Source organism: Ornithorhynchus anatinus, chromosome 5 (genome assembly GCF_004115215.2).
Source record: "Ornithorhynchus anatinus isolate Pmale09 chromosome 5, mOrnAna1.pri.v4, whole genome shotgun sequence".
In the NCBI taxonomy this organism is placed as follows: Eukaryota; Metazoa; Chordata; class Mammalia; order Monotremata; family Ornithorhynchidae; genus Ornithorhynchus; species Ornithorhynchus anatinus.
In genome coordinates this window covers 46,102,339-46,122,549 of record NC_041732.1, presented here as the reverse complement: position 1 = coordinate 46,122,549, position 20,211 = coordinate 46,102,339, and the positions used below count along the sequence as shown (strand labels likewise).

The 20,211-nt window shown below is 48.6% G+C and overlaps 1 protein-coding gene across 1 annotated transcript in view; it reads right to left on the bottom strand.

Moving 5' to 3' along the window:
• The window catches only part of HCN4 (hyperpolarization activated cyclic nucleotide gated potassium channel 4), a 129,215-nt gene extending 109,500 nt beyond the window's left edge, over positions 1-19,715 (bottom strand). Inside the window, exon 1 of the mRNA XM_029065935.2 lies at positions 18,975-19,715. Coding sequence (XP_028921768.1) covers positions 18,975-19,690 — 716 coding nt within the window. The 5' untranslated portion in view covers positions 19,691-19,715. The remainder of the gene's footprint in view (positions 1-18,974) is intronic.
• Between the last annotated feature and the right edge of the window lie 496 nt (positions 19,716-20,211).

Here is a 20,211-nt window from a genome sequence, read left to right as displayed (position 1 = left end):
GTCACACAGCCGACAAGTGGCAGAGCTGGGATTCGAACTCATGAGCCCTGACTCCAAAGCCCGTGCTCTTTCCACTGAGCCACGCTGCTTCTCAGGCCCTTCTCCCCATACCTGTCCCAGAGAGTGCAGATCTGAAATCCATCCCAGGGTTTATAACCCTCACTTTCTGGAAATTCTTCTTCAAATCTAACCTCACTTCCTCTTGCTGTAGACCAATTCCATTTCCTCTTTTGGTACTCTTTTGGATTTATGGTTCCACCTAGGCAGTCAGCCCCTGCTTTCCTACTTTCATACCCGCCCCCTCGCATCACAGAGCTTTGATCTCCCTTTATATCTTTAATCAAAAGTAACATAACTCCGACCCTTCTGCCCCTTCCATCAGCCCTGACTCTGCTTCTGAGGCTCTTTGGATTTTTGGAGCCTCTGCTGGGAATAGGAAGAGAACTGAGGGAGCCTCGGGGAGGCTAAACTTTCCCCATTCTCTACTCCCAAGGCAGCTCCTGTGCCAAGGCCTCACTCCTGCTCCTCCCGCCTCACTGGTCTGAGCTAAATTTAAAACCAACATAAAAATATCTGACTCAAAAATCACATGGCTTTCCAGGTAAATTCTCCATCGAGATCCCACTGGGTTATGCTTTGAAAATATTTAAAGGTGAAATACCAAAGATAAAACTCTGCTCAAGAGTCCAAATCCATCATCCAGGAAAAAAAACAAAACAAATTTGCCTCTTCCAGATATCTGGTGTGGAGATAGCATGGTCTATAGCAAAGACCATGAGCCTGCGAGTCAGGGGACCCGGTTTCTAGTCTCAGCTCTGTCCTTGGCCTGCCGTGTGACCTTGGGCAAGTCATTTGACCTCTCTTGCCCTCAGTTTCCTCCTCTGCAAAATGGGGATGACAGACTGTGACTCCTGGGTGGCACAGGGAATAGACTCAATTAAGAACCTTGTACCTACTTCACTGTTTAGTAAATAGCAAGCACTGACAAATTCTGATACCCTACATTCCAGCAATTAGAAAATCCTAAGATAGATGGGGTATCAGAGTTTAGCTCTGTCCTTCAGAGCCTCTGACAATTAGTCATTATGTCCAGGGAGACATGGAAACTAGAAACTTAAAGGTTCTGGGTTCAAAACTTCCTGGTGCTATTATTGTGCTGCGTCATCTCTCAGGGCCACTTGGAAGAAATGTGAGTGGGGCTAGGGGACTGGAGATGCAATTCTGGGACCTCCCAACCCCACGGTGTGCAAATGATGTAAAAGCGTCTACATGATTTAACAGCACAATAATATGGTCAGGGATTCCAGAGAATTGTAATTTCCATTTCAACATGGAGAAAAACAAAATAAAAATCAAATGTTGTGCAGATATAAAACACAGTTAAAACCCTGGGGGAAGAAAAGGGTAGAAGAGCAGGATCCAACATTATCGATAGTAACATAAACTGTAAAATTTACACAAGAGGAAATAAGCTTGAACTGCACCAGAAAGGATTTAGCTAGACACAAGGAAGACTTTCCAATGGGGAGAGTTGGTAAACATCAGAGTAGGTGAGAGACGGGGGCTGGAGAAGTTATTTATCTTTTAAAATAGACTGGAATCTTACCTACCTCTCCTAGGTAAGGTGTTATCCTGCCTAGAGGCAGAAGGGTAGACAAGATGACCTCCTTCAGCAGCCTGAGATTCTGTGATTCCTATTTTCAAAACTAAAACCAAATTTTTTAAAAAGGGTAACCCTGATCTTTTCAGCCTCATCTTCACCTACTACCCTGAGGTAAGGGGAAAAGCCACCAGCTTTCAGGTATCTTTGTTCAAAATACATTTCTGCTCCGGTCTATGACTGCTCCCTTCTCTGAAAGCTAGCTCTGTCAATCCTTACCTGCTCCAACAAGCCAAAATTAGAAGAGTGGCATGTTAATGTGGGAGCTCGGGGAGAGGGATAAATGATGATGCTTTGGAAGAAACTTAATTTACCTTATTATTATTAACAATGATAATAATAATAATTTTGGTATTTTTAAGTGCTTGCTATGTGCCAGGAACTGTACCAAATGCTGGGGTAGTTACAAGGTAATTGGGTTGGACACAGTTCCTGTCTCTCATGGGGCTCACAGTCTCAATCCCCATTTTACAGATGAAGTAACTGAGGCACAGAGTAGTGAAGTGACTTGCCCAAAGTTACATAGCAGACAAGAGGCAGAGCAGAGATTACAACCCATGACCTTCTGACTCCCAGGCCTGTGCTCTATCCACTCTATCCACTATGTCATGATGCTTCTCATACTGTTTAGATTCAGGGCCAGCATCTCCCCCATAGTTGAAGCGAGATTCACCTGCCTTATAAAGGTCCAAGCCAAGCCATTCTGCTCATGATCTAGGGGAAAGTCCATTTTTAGCCAGGCTCTTGACTTGCTGAGTGATTTTGGATAAGCTATGTACTCTCTGTGGGCCTCACCTCCTGGGTGCTTCTAGAATCAGCAAGAGATGCCTGTTACATGTTCTGAGCATCTTGGAAGAAAGGCACAATAATGATACGAGATGTATTCCCAGTTATGTGGTTGTTATTCCTGTAGTTAATACTGTGCCTGACTCCCTCTGCTGCCCAGGGGATCCGCTGCATCATCTTCATCATCGGTATTTATATTAAGCACTTACTGTGTGGAGAGCACTCTAATAAAGCGGTTGGGAAAGTACAGTGCAAGAGTTGATAGATGTGTTCCCTGCCGACAGAAAGCTTTCAGTCTAGAGGGGGAGACAGACATTAATGTAAACAAATAATTTATAACATATAACTTACAGATACATACATAAGTGTCATGGCAGGAGGGAGGAAAGCATTTCTTTCCCCTCCCACCCTGCACAAACCTTCTGCTTAAGCCTCCTGCACAAGGACCCTTGATACTCATATCCCCCCAAAGCACTGATATATCTACCCTAACACTCTGCTTCTCCCTACCTGTAATTTATTTTAGAGTCTGCAAACAGCTTGAGGACAGGGATCGGGTCTACCAACTCTGTTGTTCTCTCCCAAACACTTAGTTCAGTGCTCTACACTGAGTATGCACTCCTAAAGTACTATTGGTTGATGGATTGAACTAGGTACACTGAGCACCCCCCCAGTGGTCCACCGGGGAGTCTGGGAAAGAGGTGGCCCCAGGACTAGGTGGCTGAGGAACACTAGGGCCCATCCTGCTGTCTTTGAGGTAGTCAAGTTTTCCCTTCCTTTGATGGTACCATGTGGCTCTACAAACATAGTGAAAGGCAGCTAAATGGAGCAGAGGTGTGCAGTCTTTGCTTGAAGCAGCTCTAAGACTGTGCCGATTGCTCTTTCCTGCATGTTCCTGTCCTCTTGGGAACCACAGGCCATAGTCAAGCTCATCATCCATCAGTCTCTTCTCCAGATCAAGAGGTTCGAAATGCTACCAAAAATCCCACCACCTTCATGATGTCTTCCCAGATCAACCACCTATCTTAGATCACACCAATGGACTAGAAACTCCTTAGCAGTTAACTTAAGGATAGCATTCAATCAACTGATTGAGCGCTTACTGTGACAGGTAAGGATAAACAAAAGAACACAAGCTAAGGAAACAAAACATAGCTAACAGAGATCATCACACTATAGACTGTAGTACTTTAGACTGATACCTATAATTCTATTTATATTGATGATTTTGATGTCTGCTTACTTGTTTTGATGCCTGTTTCCCCCCTTCTAGACTGTGAGCCCATTGTGTGCGGGGATTGTCTCTATTTGTTGCTAATTGTACTTTCCAAGCACTTAGTACAGTGCTCTGCACACGGTAAGCACTCAATAAATACAATTGAATGAATTAATGAATAGCACTGTAGACTGTAAGGTCCTTGATGGCAGGAATCTCATCAACCAACTTTGTTGTGTTGTACTTTCCCAAATACTTAGTTCAGTGTTCCGCATACAGTAAGTGTTCAAAAAATATTAATGATTATTCATCACCTGGGCTCTGTATTCAGCCATATGTATGTGTATTGGTGTGATCCCATCTCCCCCACCACCTAGAAAGTTCCTCAAGGGCAGAGACTGAAATGTGTCCTATCTTTGGGACTCCTACAATATCTAGCACAATGTTGTGAAGAAACTAGTCCATCGGTGACCGTGACTGAAAAAATCACTAATAATAATAATGTTGGCATTTGTTAAGCGCTTACCATGTGCCAAGCACTGTTCTAAGCACAGGGGTAGACACAAGGGAATCAGGTTGTCCCACATGGGGCTCACAGTCTTAATCCCCATTTTACAGATGAGGTAACTGAGGCACAGAGAAGTTAAGTGACTGCCCACAGTCACACAGCTGACCAGTGGCAGAGCTGGGATTCGAACCCATGATCTCTGACTCCAAAGCCTGTGCTCTTTCCACTGAGCCATGCTGCTTCCCACTAATGGCTACTTGCTCAAGGCCACTCAACTAAGCCTAGGAAAACACAATGGAAATAAGATTTTTGGCTCTTATTTTCCAGTTTGCACACCCACGGGAGGAACTCAAACATGCCTACTCACCAAAACGGTTTTCTGCCTGGTTCCACAGTGCTGTGGCAGTCTTTTGGTCACTTGCAATACCTATCCTTTATAAGCCTCAGTATCTTAGAGGATGCAAGGGAAGCCGAGTGGCCAGCAAGATAGGCCCTTGTCCAGCCCTGGTGGCCACTCCCTCCCCACTCCCCGAGTCATCTCTGGTGAATACTGACACTTTCCCACCAGCACAGAGACTAAGAGACTAAGGGGCATCAGGACTATCAGTAAGTAGGTTCAGACAAAACTTAATACGGGGTCAGATCTTGGAGTCTAGGATAGAAAAGCCTCTGCCATATAGCAAATCTCAAAATGGAAACATTCCTTCTGTCTGGGACATGGCATGTGGGATGGGAGAAGAACAGAAGCAGCTATGTGACAGCAGCCTCAAAAAATGCTCTTGTTCATAGGTAACCTCAGCCATTTTTTTAAGATATCTGTTAAGCTCTTACTATGTGCCAGGCACTACACAAAGTCCTAGGGTAGATACAAGCTAGTCAGTCCATGTTCCACATTGGCCTTATAGTAGTAACCCCCATTTTACAGTTGAGGTAAATGAGGCACAGAGAAGTGAAGTGACTTGCCCAAGGTCACACAACAAACGCAGGCACAGCTGGGATTAGAACTCAGGTCTTTCTGACTCCCACTAGTGCTTTATCCACCAGACGATACTGCCCCCAAACAGTGCTTCGAGGGAGGTTGATGTTACATTTTCTTTGCTTTCTTTCTGATGTTAACTTCACTGTTGCTTGGGTAGCTAAATCCTGAAACCTTCACATATGAATAGTCATAAACCCACAACCAATGCCATTACTGGTTCAGACCAAAGGTCCAACCAACTCAGAATTCTGTCTCAGACAGGGGCAACATGGGGGACCCGAGGGATGTTTTGCCCTCCTAGATATCTATAGTAAATCCTTTTCAGGCCGGTGATGGATCCAGATAGAGAGATTGGGAGCCTAGAACCAAAGTCCTATGAAGAGGTCTGAAAATTTCGGTTGAGGTCCCCAACTACCTAATGATCACCCACCTCCATCTCATCCTCTGATGGATGATGACTGTGACTGAATTGGTCTTAGTAGAAAGAATGACCCCCAGCAGCATTCCCTAGTGGATAGAGCATGGGACTGGGAGACAAAAGGACCTGGGTTCTAATCCCAGCTCTGCCATTTGTCTGCTGTGTGATCTTGGCCAAGTTACTTAACTGCTCTGTGCCTCAGTTACCTCATCTGAAAAGTGAGGATTAAGACTGTAAGCCCTACGTGGGACAGGGACTGTGTCCAGTCTAATTGGCTTATATCTACCCCAATACTCGGCACATAGTAAGCACTTAACAAATGCCATAAAAAACAAACAAAAAACCCCAACCTCAGTTACCTGGCATATAACTTTTTAGCATGTGTCTTCTCCTCCATTCCCCCCAAAATGGGCCATTGAAAAGTATTCTCCAAATGGCCCTTTCCTTATTTAAAGAGATAGCCAGAATCTGGAGAGACTCATACCTCCCTGGATTCTGTGGCTATTTCAAGGAAAGTGAAATCTGGGGTCTAGCCTACTTGAAGCTGCTGTATAAAAACAAATAGAAGGGAAGGGAAACATCATCCCTGAACCTGTTGGTTTTTACAGCTAGTGCTTAACCAGGAATAAACAGAAAGCTAATGTTAATCATTTACTCTGTAAAGTATTGCCTCTAATAGTGAAACAGCATGATAATTGTTCCTTTCCTACACTCTATAGCACTTAATGACATTTCTTAACCTAGTGCAGTAATACCTTTCCCTCTGGCTGCTGCTTCAGTAGGAAAGGGCCCCACCCAGCCCAGGATCAACCAGGAGTTTAATAAAAAGAACCTTGGAAACAAAAGAGCCTTACGTCTTGGAGGATAGAGGGGACGTGGGGTGAAGAGGCTGGCGCAGACTGGTTGTTTGGGATGTGAAGTCTCCGTATCACTCACTGAAATACCTTCAGTCCACTGTGTATACAGGTCTGCTCCTGGAGAGGGGGTGACTAGTGGCAGGTCGCTGGTGCCCTTGGAAAAGGCCCAAAGGACATAGAACAGCTCAGGCCCAGGTTTGGGGGAGCGGTGACCCTCCAACGACGCCCCATTTAGAACGTTACCTTGAGATACTGGGGCAGGAGAGGAAGGGAGTTGGGGAAAGGGCACCCTACATGAAGGTGGGACAACTGGCCTCAAACCCCAGCTGTGTCAAGATTCAGGAGGATGCCCCCAAATCATGACCCTCACACCTTCTGTGCCTTGGTTTCTCCATCTACCACAGCTATAATGCAAGGATGAGAGGGTGTGAAAAAATGGCTTATGGTCTGCAAAACAGAGGGCAGTACACATTCTTCCCTTAGCTAGGACTTTTCTTTTCTCAAACTGCTCAATCAATCTATCAACTGTATTCACTGAGCACTTGCTGGGTGCAGGGAACTGTACTAAGCACTTGGGAGAGTACAGTACAACAGAATTGGTAGACCTGTTCCTGTCCACAAATTGGCATTCTGATCTACTCCACTCTCCCCAACACAAAGCCTCGTTTCTCTTCGATTCATGAGGAGTAGCAAATTATTTAAAAAAATGGCAGGTGGTTGGGCATTAGGAGTGAGTGCAAAAAAGGATCAGGAAAAGCATGAGTTGAGTGTCTCCAAGCCCAGGAGAATCGATGAAGAACCATTAGAGCTGCCCAATCCCACTAAACCTCAGCCACCTATGTCTCACCTTCAGCATCTGTCATTTTCACCACCAAGTAGCATAGATTAAAGCAGACACCCACTGAGGGCTGTCTGCTGGCCATGAGGCAATTCAACTTAAGATGACACCATCCCTGCCTTCTAGGGACTTTAATTCCAAAGGTCCAGGTGGTGAGGTCAGATCTCAAATCCAATCTGGATGGCTGAAGACCTTGAAAAAACCTTAAAAGGATGTGTGACCTTGGGCAAGTCACTTAACTTCTCTGTGTCTCAGTTTCCTCATCTGTAAAATGGTGATCAATATTGTGAGCCATAGGGAACATAGACTGTGTCCAACCTGATTAGCTTGTACTTATTGCAGAGCTTAATACAGTGCCTGGCACAGAGTAAGCACTGAATATATAAAATTAAAAACAAAGTAAAACATACATCTCAGCATAACTCAAGGATGAATTGATTGAGGGTCTTGAAAAACTCCTTTGGAGTCTGCTTTTCGGGCTCTTTGGAAAAAGGAAGTTTTCTGTGGCTGTTATAACACGTACAGTACACTGCTTTTCCTCCAAAGGATTTCAAATCTGAATCCTCTCCCTCTTAATCTTACGGCATCCATGTAAGATAGAGAGAGAGCGAGCAGATATGATCATTCCTATTTTCTCCTTGGAGAAACTGAGAGACCCAATAGCTGTGCTCTAGATGACAGCGGCTAAGTTGTTGGGTTGGGATCCCATGCATCCTGGCTGCCTTTCCTCCTTAGAAAAATATCCTCTACCACAAAGCTTCAGACATCACCCCTCTGGACTGCTCATCTCCTGAACCACCTCTCACCCACGTCAGACCTTGATTTCCCTTGTCTCCTTGTCAAAAACCCAAGACAAGTGCTCTGAAATTGGCAGCAACTGCTAGCCGCTGACACCTTCAGATGGGTGTCCGTCACACTAAGCTCAACTCAAGCATTCTCACATCCTAAAACTCATGAGACAATGTATTATTAACTTCTTCCCCCGTGGTATGTATCAATTTCTGAAACCAACTCATTCACACACACACACACACACACACATACACAGAGACATTACACATCCGCCCACATGTAAAAATGCTTTGACAGACACAGAATCGTCAGGCAGCCAATTATCTGAGCCTAGCAGTTAGTATGATCTAATAATGAAGCTGAGGCATAATGCTACGCCACCAATGGCTATCTGCTATGAGCAAGTGAGTGGGAGTGAGGGCAGAGCCCTGCCCGTGTCTCCTGATTGTCTAGATCTCAGCTCTGGAGTCGGAAGCTGGAAACCCATCAAACTTCTTCCCTTGACAGGGAGATTGGTCTTGCTCCCACCTCCAATTTGGAGAGAGCTTAGCACATTTAGACTGCTTGATTCCCTGGGCCAGGGCACATTAGCAACCTCAGGGGCTTTGGAGAGACGCCCCTGTCGTTGGGCTTTGTGAGGATCACTGGACCCAGAGAGCTCTATGGTAGTTCTTTGGGGTGGCTCTCAGGAACTTCTTCAGAGATTAGGTTGCTAAACATTATTCAGTTCAGGCAGGAGACCTGGTTCCTGCCCTCACTGGGCTTGCATTCTGGGGGTTGGGGCGAAGGTGTTGAGATGCAAATCTACACTAGCACATCATGCAGATGACTAGGGAGGATGTTACACCTTGATGAGAGGAGAAGAGGGCACTGAGCGATGCCAAAGGGGGAGGCTAGGATTAGATTCTGTCCCTGGCACGGACCACCTCTTCGGAAGCCTCAGAGGGGCTGTTCTGGGAAAGCAGGAACAAAGCAGGCATGGCATGACTCCAAATTGTCTGCAACCTAGAGGCCTAGGATCACCAAAGAGTTTAAACAGAAGTAAAAATCCCCAGCAGAGCATCCTTTATCCAGACTCTGTCCTTGACAGCATCAAGTTCACACTCAGGCGGTTCCATTAGCAGGTGTAAGGGTGAGAATTCATGTCCGCCCTCTCCCCGCCCCTCCCTTGCCCGTCCCTGCAGCCTCACAGCCTGAAAGCATTGGCCCAGCAGCTCCACCTGGAACAATAATAATAATAATAACAATAATAAAAATAATAATTATGGCACTTGTTAAGCACTTATTCCACGCCAAGCACGGGGAAGATACAAGCAAATCATGTTGGCCATGATCTCTGCCCCACATGGGACTCACAGCCTTAATCCCCACTTACAGATGAGGTAACTGAGCCCCAGAGAAATGAAGTGACTTGCCCTAGGACACACAGCAGACATGTGGTAGAGCCAGGATTAGAACCCAGGTCCCTCTGACTCTCAGGCAGGACTCTATCTACTAGGCCACAGTGCTTCTTGGGGAGATGCCTTTGTCTGCTCTGGGGAGATGCCTTTGTCTGCTTGGGAATGGACTGATGCCATTCCAGGTCCTCCCTGTCCATCCTGCTCTGCCAAGCCACACTCATGTCGGGGGACTCTGCCCACCCCCAAGCTGTCTTTTGAGAAGCAAGATCAAAGGGGAACTGGAGAGAGGGACAGAGACATTGGAGAGCCTCAGCTCTGTGACCCCAATAATGTCACCGGCCGAACCCCAGATCACGGTAGCTTCCAAACCATCCTCGCAGAAATGATGGTCAGAAGAAGCCCCTATCACAAAAACAAATCATTTACCCACCGAGAGAGACCCCTTTAAACCTGGGAGAGACCTTCAAGCCTCCATCCAGCCAGGTATGACCCCCATGTTACCTGCATTGATGAGCTAGGTGGTGAGGAATTGATTCCTAGGGGCAGCTGGAAGGCAGCTCCCTCTCACACCTGCCTTTCTTATGTAGCCCTAAGGAGTCCATATCTTGGCTCTCATCCTAAGAAAATGCACCCTCCTTCCCCACACTTGGCACAAATCCAAATCCAGGCACTCCAATCCCAGCTCTGATGATTGCTTGCTGTGTGATCTTGGGCAAGTCACTTAATTTCTCTATGCTTCAGTTTCCTCAACTAAACTCACTGTGGGCAGGGAATGTGTCTACCAACTCTATCTCTCCCAAGTGCTTAGGACAGTGCTCTGCACACAGTGCTCAATCATTGTGATTGCTTGAATGATTGATTACTCTTCCGAGCACTTAATATAGTGATCCAAACACAGTAAGCACTCAACAAATATGATTGATTGATACTTAGACTGTGAGCACCATGAAGCAATGGACATTTCACTAAGGAATTCCCCCTAACCCAGGCTATTCCCCGCCCACCATTTCAGCTGACCCAGGTTGGAGACAAGAACCAGAGGTATCTGAACAAAATTCATCCTGTCGGGGAACAGCAGATAACCAGCAAGTGTTAGAATAATGCTAAAAGTGCATTACCGTCCCCTGATAAGACAAGCCCAGGGTAGGAATGATATATCAGCAAGGGGAAATTCGTCTGAGCAGGAGGGCTGCACTGAGATTGTAAACTCATTATGGGCAGGGAATGCACCTGCGAATTCTGTTGTATTGTATTTACAGCACTTGTTAAACACTTACTGTGTGCCAAACACTGTTCTAGGCAGTGGGGTGGACACACGTTAATCAGGTTGGACACCGTCCCTCTCCCATATGGGGCGCACACTCTTAAACCCCATTTTACAGATGAGGTAACTGAGGCTTGGAGAAGTTATGTGAATTTCCCAAGGTCATGTAGCAGACGAATGGTGAAGCTGGGATTAGAATCCAGGTCTTTCTGACTCCCGGACCGTGCTCTACCCACTAGCCTGTGCTGCTTCTCTACTGTCCCAAGTGCTTAGAACAGTGCTCTGCACATACTAAGTGCTCAATTGATTGACTGATTGATTGACTGACTGGGACAGCCCCCTCCTTTGCAAACTGAAATGCCCTCTCTGCCTTCTTGGGGATGTCTCTCGTGCCAGGCCAGATCACAACCTCCTCCAAGCGTAGGCTGGAAATCAAGCAGATCCAGATCTGGCTGTAGGCTCCTTAGCAGCCGGAACAAGACAAAAGTGAGATCAGCCAAGCCGGGCTCTCATGTTTGCTGGGCTTCCGATGCCACCCTCTCTGGGCTGCAGTTCAGGAAACCTTCCAGGGTTGCCTTCCCTCACCTGCCACTCCAGGAAAAAGCCTTCTTTCCTACTTCCCAGAGCCACCTCGAGAAGCTTGGGTGGGTTTTATTTATTTATTTACTGAAACAAAGCTGGACATAATGGGGCTGGTTATCATTACTGATTTTGTTATCATCCTACTAGAAGCAGAGAGAGGCACTCCAAACCTTGACACTTCTAGCTCAGTATCACCCCTGTGCTATTTCACTGTGTCTAATGAAACATCTGCTCCTTCACAGAGATCTCATACCTCAGCTATTTGTCTCCCTACCCCCACCCCCACCCACTGGCCCCACACCTCTCTCTGCTGTTCCCATTCCCTTTAATTCCCTCCTTTATGCCAGCAAAGGTGATGCAATTATCAAAGTAGACCTAATGGATTAATGGAGACTTGGTTGCCACCTTTCCTTTAATGTTAATTAACCCTCCCTTCTGCAGCAGAGCTGTGCGGGAGGGAGCCCCCATGCTGAGAAAGACGTGGGCCCTACAACTGATGGAAGGGAGATGATTTCTGAATGTGATATCCCCAAAGTTCTCCTATCCAGCTGCTATCAAATCTCTAGAACCCTGGGGGGATCATTACTTTGCAGAACACTTCTTTTAAAAAAAAAAGGCATTTGTTAAGGACTTACTATTTTCCAGGCACTGCATTAAGTGCTGGGGTAGATAGAAGCTAATCAGGTTGAACACAGTCCACGACCCTCATGGGGCTCAGGGTGCTAATCCCCATTTTACAGATGAGGTATCTGAGGCACAGAGAAGTGAAGTTACTTTCCCAAGGTCACACAGCAGACAAGTGGTAGATCCAGGATTACAACCCAAGTCCCCTGACTCCAGGCCCATGCTCTTTACACTGGGCCAGACTACTTTTGGCTGGTCTCTAAATACTTTCCTAAAAGAGCCCCATTCCTGCTTCCCCTCAGATTTGGGAGGCTCAGTGAGATTAGGTGGGATGGGAAAGCGAGAGTGAATCCTTGGAATGGCTCCAGCATTGACATGAGGTTCCTGGCCTCACCTGGGACTCCCGACACACTCCCTACCCTCGGGAAGCTTAGCTGCCGCATCAGGTCCTTCTTACTGTGGATGCCCAGAGTGTCCTCAAATGATGCGGGGTCTCCTCCCCTGTAAACTCCCAATGGGCATCTAGTCCCCATTTACTGGGGCTGGGCACTGCCTAACTCCAGTTCCCTGAAGCTGGGCATTTCCCAGTCCCAGAGCCCCAGTGGTCCACCCGATTCTGCAAATGTAACAGTCTTGGAGTGCCGAAACCTTTCCTTTCCTCTATGAAGTTACAACCTTCAGGGCATCTCTGCCTCTGAGCTACTCACAGTCGATGCATAAACAGAAACAAGCTGCTTTTGCAGGAGGCACAGATTTAAATCTATAATTAGTGGGTTTTGAAACACCACCACGGTTGGGATTAGCCCATCTTCATCGCTAGGGAAGCAGACGGGGTTTCTCCTGCCAGATTGACAGAAACCTCCGAACTAACCTTGGAATTCCCTTCTCGGCTGCCAGCCTCGTTCGTCTCCTTGCCAATCCTGCAGCTGCTTCTGTGCTCTCCTGAGGCTCTTAGCCTACGCTGAAATGGTTCTAACTTTCACTTCACTCATAACAGCCTGTCTACCCCTAGATAGCTCTGGGATGGTGGGACCTTGCCCATCCTTGATGTTGGCTGTGGCCCCTTTGATTAGACCACCCTGAAGTGAGCTCCACAGAACGAGACCCAAGCCCAGCCCACTGGCTGCAGCATCAAGGTAAAATGATGACTGCTCAGTGCTACCGTGGCCTGCGGATCAGAAAAGTGCCTGGAGGTGGTCCCTGGGTATTAAAAACACCTGCTCCCTCCCGTGCCCGAGTCTTCACTGCTTTCACTGCCGAAACAATCCGACTTCCCGTGCCGTCAGCACTGCAGAGCAGATGCAGCTTGCACAGGGCAAACCCAGAGTATCCCCTCCCGGGAGGATCGTCAGCAGCCTGCTCCTCCGGCTTCAAGGGTGGGTTCCTTCTTTCCTGACAGGGGAATCCGGCAGAGCAGAAAGCACCTCTGCCTTGTCAGAAAAGCCAAGGCTGAGCCCCCCGGGTTTCCAGCTCTAGGAATCTTGCTGTGACCTGTAAACTTAGCCACTCTGAAAGACTGGGCTGGGGGAAGGTGAAAGGAGTGGGCACCAGGATCACCAATCCTCTGACCAGATCGCCATCGTGTTTCTCACCTCAAGGGAGATTGAAGGGAAGTTCAGTTTCCCTGATCAATCTGTTCCTGCAGTCAAAGCTTTGTCCTGCACCAACTCCCTTCCCTAGTAAGCACTTTGTCCTTCCTTCAACCCAGCTGGGAAATAGAACTCAAGCCCATGATAATTTCCAAGACCAAGGATAATCTGACACTTTCTTTGGAATGATCGGCGCCTGTAAGGTTAAGGGTTTGGCAGTCTGGGAACTGCCAGTGATATGTAACTTGATTGATCAGTCCAGGGGCCAAGATGCATTGGAACCTCCCCTCTGCAGATAAACTGCCAATTAAAGAAACACCTCAGTAACCTATGTTCCATTTTTGAGAACGCTTTTAAAGGTCTCCTTAAATCGAGATGAGATCATTTCATACAACAAAATTTCAGATTAACAGACATATCCAGGGTCCCTGGCAGTTTGCGTCAAAATGAGTTTACTGTATTATTAATCGCCACCCCTGCGGCATTTTTCATTACCAACTGGGAGGTGAATGGTAAATACTGTGATTCCTATTTTACGAGGTCTAGGCTCCTGAGGAAGGTGGTGTTGGAGAGGTACTAAGCAGTAAGGAAGTTCTGGTTGCCATTCACGTTGCACTGGGGAAATGTTCATGGATCTACAACTAGTAATCACTTAGCTACAGTGTCTGACTAGAAGAGAGAGAAGCCCAGACTATTCCCTGGAGCCCAGAATCACATCATAGATCTCGTCAAAAAGGGCAGAAACATGTCCCTTTTGTGCAGAATGGGGAGAGTGCATGGTCTGTGAATGGAGATTTGAGGGTTGAAGACTTTTCTTGGCACAATGACCATGGAGTTTGGACTGCTGGCTAAATCTCTGCCTCTTGGGGGGAAATGTTCACTAGGTCTGCGTCTGAACTAGTAGAAACTACCCTTTTCTGTCCTCCTTCCTCCACTGCTTCTCCTCCACTTCTCCCCATCTTCCCAACCCGAACAAGGAAATATGCCCTTAGAAGTATTTTCATCTTCATTTTGGTGACTCATTAAGAGCACAGCCAGCCGATATCACAGCAGGCAGTATCCCCAGAAAAGCCAGCCCAGGTGTCCACTCCTGACCTGTGTCATTGGGCTGTTATTAGGTGCTTCTGAGATTGCAAAGACACTTCTTCTAGTAACAAAGGATTGTCTGAATCAGGATAGGTAATGGCATTTAAAAATGAATCTAATATACAAGCCTCATTCTCCCAAGCAACATTGCATGTACCCAGGCTTTGAGATGGGTTTTTTTTTTTTTTTACTATTTGACAAAAATTTCCTGGCTTCCCTGAAAAACTTTCAGCTGAGCTGGTGTCAACCTCAAGTACAACCCATCACAACCAGACACTGAGATGTCAGTTAAAATCACTAAAAATGGAATTCTGCACATTCTGTTTCACATTCAGGAAAAACAGCTTCTATTGTTCTTTGTACTGTGACCTTTTCCTTTCAGGGTACCCACACATACACAGGCACACACACATAAGATCCTTTGTGCAATTCCCCAAAACTTGACTATCCATCAAGATACAACTCAGCAACTATGCATCATGCCGGATTATCCGTCGTTCTCCCCTTTGAACAAAAAGCCCAGCCTGCGTGTGTGTGCGCTCAACTCCTTCCTCCTATCCTGCCCATCCTACCCTCATTACCCATTGGAGGTTGAAATCCTCTGAATGGGGGCCACCTAAATTGTGCTTAAGAATGTGACAACCTGGCAGCTGTCACTCACTGAAGACCCGAGGCACGAGGTAAAGAGGGAATGGTCAGAGAGACACAGGTGTGGAAGAAAACATCATGTCACCTGTCCCTGTTTTTACAAGAAGCCCTTAAAGTAGGTTGAGCAGAGCTGTGGGAGAACTCCAGGAGAATTATCGGCAAAACCACCCAGACAGTGAACATTAATATTCAGCTGGGAGATTCTATTTGCAGACACAACCTGAGTTATTTTGGTCCTTCCAGAGATCAACCCCATCTCCAATCCCCTCGAAGAAGAAACACCATCCTCACTTTGCAGGGAGTTGTTGATGCCGGAAATAGCAGCGCCTCCGATTCCCGTCATTCATTCAAACCGCAAACTCAAAAACTGCCTGTCTGCTATTTTTTATTAAACCAATTCTGCTGGATCAATGCTTCCTACCAGTTAGAAATTATGAATACATCTCAAAATGTCCACAGAACGAGCTTTGAAAGGCTCATATAAATCGTGATGTAGGAAACATACATAGAATCTGCATTGACGTGCGATCAACCATGGACTAGAATTAAACTCTAGTAACTAGTGCATAGTTGGACAGTCCTGGGCAATGATCAAGCTCCCTCTAGCCCCTTCTCGTTGAGATTTCAGAAACATCACTAAGAATTAGTCAGGGCCATACATTAGTCACCTAACGGAGGGCTCCTGAAACATAAATTATAAGGAAAAATCCCACTGATTAGAGCTCCAGGTGGGGAGAGGAAGCAGGGGAGAGGAAGGAGGGACCCCACTTCTCTCCCAATCCTCTTCTCCTAGATCACTCCTCAGCTAGATTGGGAACACAAGGCTAAAGTCCCCCTCCTGCAGATCAATGAACTCCATGCTGGGATTAATTCTTTGAGGCCAGTCTCAGATGCAGAAAGGCCAAAGTAGAACAACGATATCTCCATGGTGAATCCCAAATCCTGCTCTCCTCCACCTCTGCCACCAGGGGCCTGCGGTCAGTGGGAGATTTCACTGCAGGAGGCTGCAAGCTTGAGCAGCTCGACCCCTATTATGTACTAAGAAGGACCCAAACTAAGAAAAGGAGAACCTCTAATTCCTGGCTCACCCTGATCACCTCAAAAGTTGAGGGAGCAGGGGAGGTGAGAAGTGGAGTTGTATGGCGAGGGAAGAGTGGGACAGGACAAGATATAGAACTAGGGATCTACCCTTACCCTGACACTGGAGATCAGTACCTAGTAGCAGCAATTACACCAAGGGAGATGGAATGCTATATCATCTCCCACCTCCACACTGAGAGTTGTCTGCTGGAGGGTGAGAAGGCTGGCTAGGAAGGAAAAAAAAAAAAGAAATGTGACTAGTAACTCAAAGCAGCAAGTTTTAATGTTCTGGGAGGGGAAGGTGGAGATGCTTCAGAGTACTTTTTCTACGTTGCTGGAGGAGGACTCAAGTTGGAGAGAGAGCCTGGCTGGCTGAGGAAGTAGAAGCAACAATATATCCTCTGAGCTGGAAGTTCCCATCAAATGGAGAGGGTCCTATCATGCTTCTGCAGTTCCCACCAGTCCAGCTTCTCCAATGCACAATAAGAGGTGTGATTTTTCCAACCACAGCTTCATCATAAAATAAGCCAGGTTGAAAAAAAAAATGCCCCAACATCCCTTAGGCATCGCTGAATCTGCAGCTGCAAAGGTTTGGGTTTGACAGTGCAACTTGGCGAATTAGTCACTCTTTGTTTAACTTGCCCTGCTGGGCTCATCCTTCCCTGTGGCACTCCAAGTCGGTTGAGATGAGCATCTCATAAATAGGAGAATGACTCTGGTCACTGTTTGCTGCCTATTTTAAGCAGTAAATGTTGCTTAACTGTTAATTCCAGGAGAAAGAAATCCCACTCACTGGGTAAAAGATGTCTTTGCTCTCATTACAGATCTGCTTCCCTGGAGTTGGCAAAATGAGAGCTGGGTTGGCAAAGTGCTCATTAAGGCAGGCAAGGTGTGGTGGGGCGGGGGGGGGGGGGTAGGTGAGGTGTGTGGTGGGGAATGAGAGAGAGAGAGAGAAAGGAGATATTATAGGGAGAGAGAAAGTGAGAGAGAATGCCAATCCTGAGTTACATGTCAACCTCTGGACCCTTTTCCTTTGTCAAAAAAAGGCAGGGCTCAGTCAAGGTACTGACTTGACATGCTGGTTCCCAGCATTCAGTTTCCCGGTGGAAATCCTGAGTGTAGACTCTGTTATTAATTCAGGGGGACCTAGCATCCCCCTTGGTTCAGTAATCCAACTGTTACATGCAAGTTGGTTTTTTTTTTTCTCTTCAAGAGAAAATTCCCCAGAGTCTGAATGGCTTCAGTGGTTCAGCACTAGCAGGCAGAAGATTTTTTAAAATAAAAACCTTTCAGCCCACAAATAGGACACTTCTTCTGAGGGCGATTACTTTTGCCCCTTAAATGCTCAGTCCTCAGAGGTTTAGGGGCATGTGAACACTCTGAATGTAAATTGCGAGGCAACCTTTTAAATCACCTATCCAGGCACTGGTGTTTGCTAAATCAAGCAAGGTAATTAAGCTACATTAGTCAATACTAGCCGAGAGAGGGTGACCTCGTTTTTAATCTTGGAAAAAAAGTAACTGCACAGAAACCTCTGTTTGCAAGCAACCCAACCTGGTATTACCTCTAGAGTGAATGGGAACGGGGGTGGTGCTGAAAGCACAGAGAGAGATCTTGGAAAATGCATTTGCACCATCACTTTGCTGGACATCTCCCTGGAGAGTGTTCCACGGGAGGAGGAAAGAGCAGGTGATGGGGGGTCGGGGGTGGGGAGGGGTCGGGAAATAAAGCGGCCTTCTACCAAACTTGAGGCATTATCACCTGATTAACTGCACACCTCTATACAAAGCTACGTAAACGCACTTTAACTTAACCATCTCCACGCTGCCCTGTTTTCCTGTTGTCTAGGCAGCTTAAACCCCCAAAAGTGGGGTTGTTTTGCATGACGGGTTTAAAGCTCTCCCCGGGGTCGGGGAGAGCAACGATGTGGAGATGTCTCTGCCACCACCAACAAGCTATATGAACCGGCCGCCAAGTAAATCCAAAGGGCAGGTGAGTCTTTGGCATTGCCTTGGAGACACCAAAACTGCGTCCAGGGGTCAGCGGGCGGCATCGCTCGGTCTGTGTGAACTAGTGCAGCAATAGCCGTCTAAGCTTTCTCCCCTATTCTTGAAAGGACAGCGATCTGGCTCCCGCTTTAGGGAATCGGTCCTCCAGGTAGTTTAAACTGTGTACAGTGCTTAACGGAGAATCACGTGTGCAGTTGGCAATAAATATCTGCTGCCCGGATGACTAGAAAAAAAAAAGATCGGAGGGGTTCCGGGGAGAGACAGAGGGCAGGGGATAGGAGATAGGCGACGGGGAGGGACGCGACAAAATGACAGGACGGGACGGGACACGACAGGACCGGCCGAGGCGGGGCAGAGCCGCAAGCCAGCTCCTGTGGGGCGCAGGGAGGAGAGGAGCAGAGAAAGTGTGAATTGAGCACCGCACGAAAATGGCCAAGGGAGGAGCGAGGAGCAAGAAAGTTTAGTGAAAAGGAAAAGATTTGGGGATGAGAGCGGGAGGCAAGTATCCCAAAGCCCTTCGGCTCTCCCACGGTGGAAATGAAGGGGGGCCGGGGAAGCAGCGAGAGAGAAAAAGTTAAGGCCGGGGTGGAGGGTGCGGGTCCTAGCGGTTTGGGGGCGGCGGGGCCGGACCCCCTTACCTGAAGTCGCTGTAGGGGTGGATGATCCAAAAGCCGGCCGACTTAACCCTTTCCTGCTCTCGCTCCACGGCCTTCTGGCTGCCGAACATCCTCAAGGAGAATTTGTTGACCCCGGGCTGGAGCATGGCCCCGAACTGGCGCTGCATGAAGCCGGCCTGGCCCAGCCTGGCCTCGTCGTCGGGGACGATCTGGTCGGCGCCGGACCCCCCTTCCACCTTGATGCAGGTGGTGGAGGAGGAGGCGGAGGAAGGGGTGGACGAAGAGGAGGAGGAGGAGGAGGGGGGCGGCTCGGGGTCCGCGGCCAGCCCGGGGGGCGTCTTGTCCTCCCCGGGGGACGTGTCCCCTTCCCCGATGAGACGCTTCTCCTCGGCCGAGTCGTGCAGGTGGGAGCAGCCCCCGCGGCTGGCCAGGGAGGACAGGCTGCCTCGGAAGCGCCGGCAGTCTCCGTTCGTGCTGGACTTGCCCGCCCCACGAGGGCCCACGTCGGTCTCCATGATGCCCGGGTCACCGGCCCGGGGGTCGCCCCCGGCCCCGGCCCCGACCCCCGCCGAGGGAGCGGGCAGGGGCTTCAGCCGGATGCTTCTTCTCCGGGTGTCCTTGTCGCCTTCCTCCTCCTCCTCCTCCCCCTCCTCATCGTCCATGATCGAAGCCTTGGGTCCGATTTGCTGGGGGAGGCTGTACAGCCTCTTGCGCATGGACGGAGGGAGCCTGTCCATGGCGCCAGGAGGAGGAGGTGGGCTGGGAGGCGGCGGGTTGGGAGAGGGGGCAGCTAGGGACCCACCCCCTTCCCCTCTTCAACCTCCCTCCCCCCTTAGAGGGCAGGAGCGTCCGGCGGCTCGGACATGCCCTCGCCCCTCCCCGGCGGCCGGTCCTGCCGGTCCCTGCTGACCACCCCCTCCCCGGCCCGGTCCGGTCCGATGACACCCCTCCTGGCCGGACCCCTGGAGAGGGTGGGGGGGGCGTGAAGCCGAGAGATGGGGGTGGCGGGGTCGCCCCACCTCGGGGGGCTCAGAGGCGATGCCCCGGGCACTCTAGAGGGGCATCCCGCGCCCCGGAGGGGAACAAAAGGAGGATTGGCAGCAGCAGGCTGGACATGTTGGCTTCGTGGGGGAGAGGGGAGGGACGGGCAGAGCCCTGCTCGGCGCAGGCGGTCCCCCCCTACCCCGAGCCCAGCCCCGAGCCAGCCGGAGACCCCTCCCCCTCGCTCCTCCAGGACCCCCCACCCCCTCGTCCACCC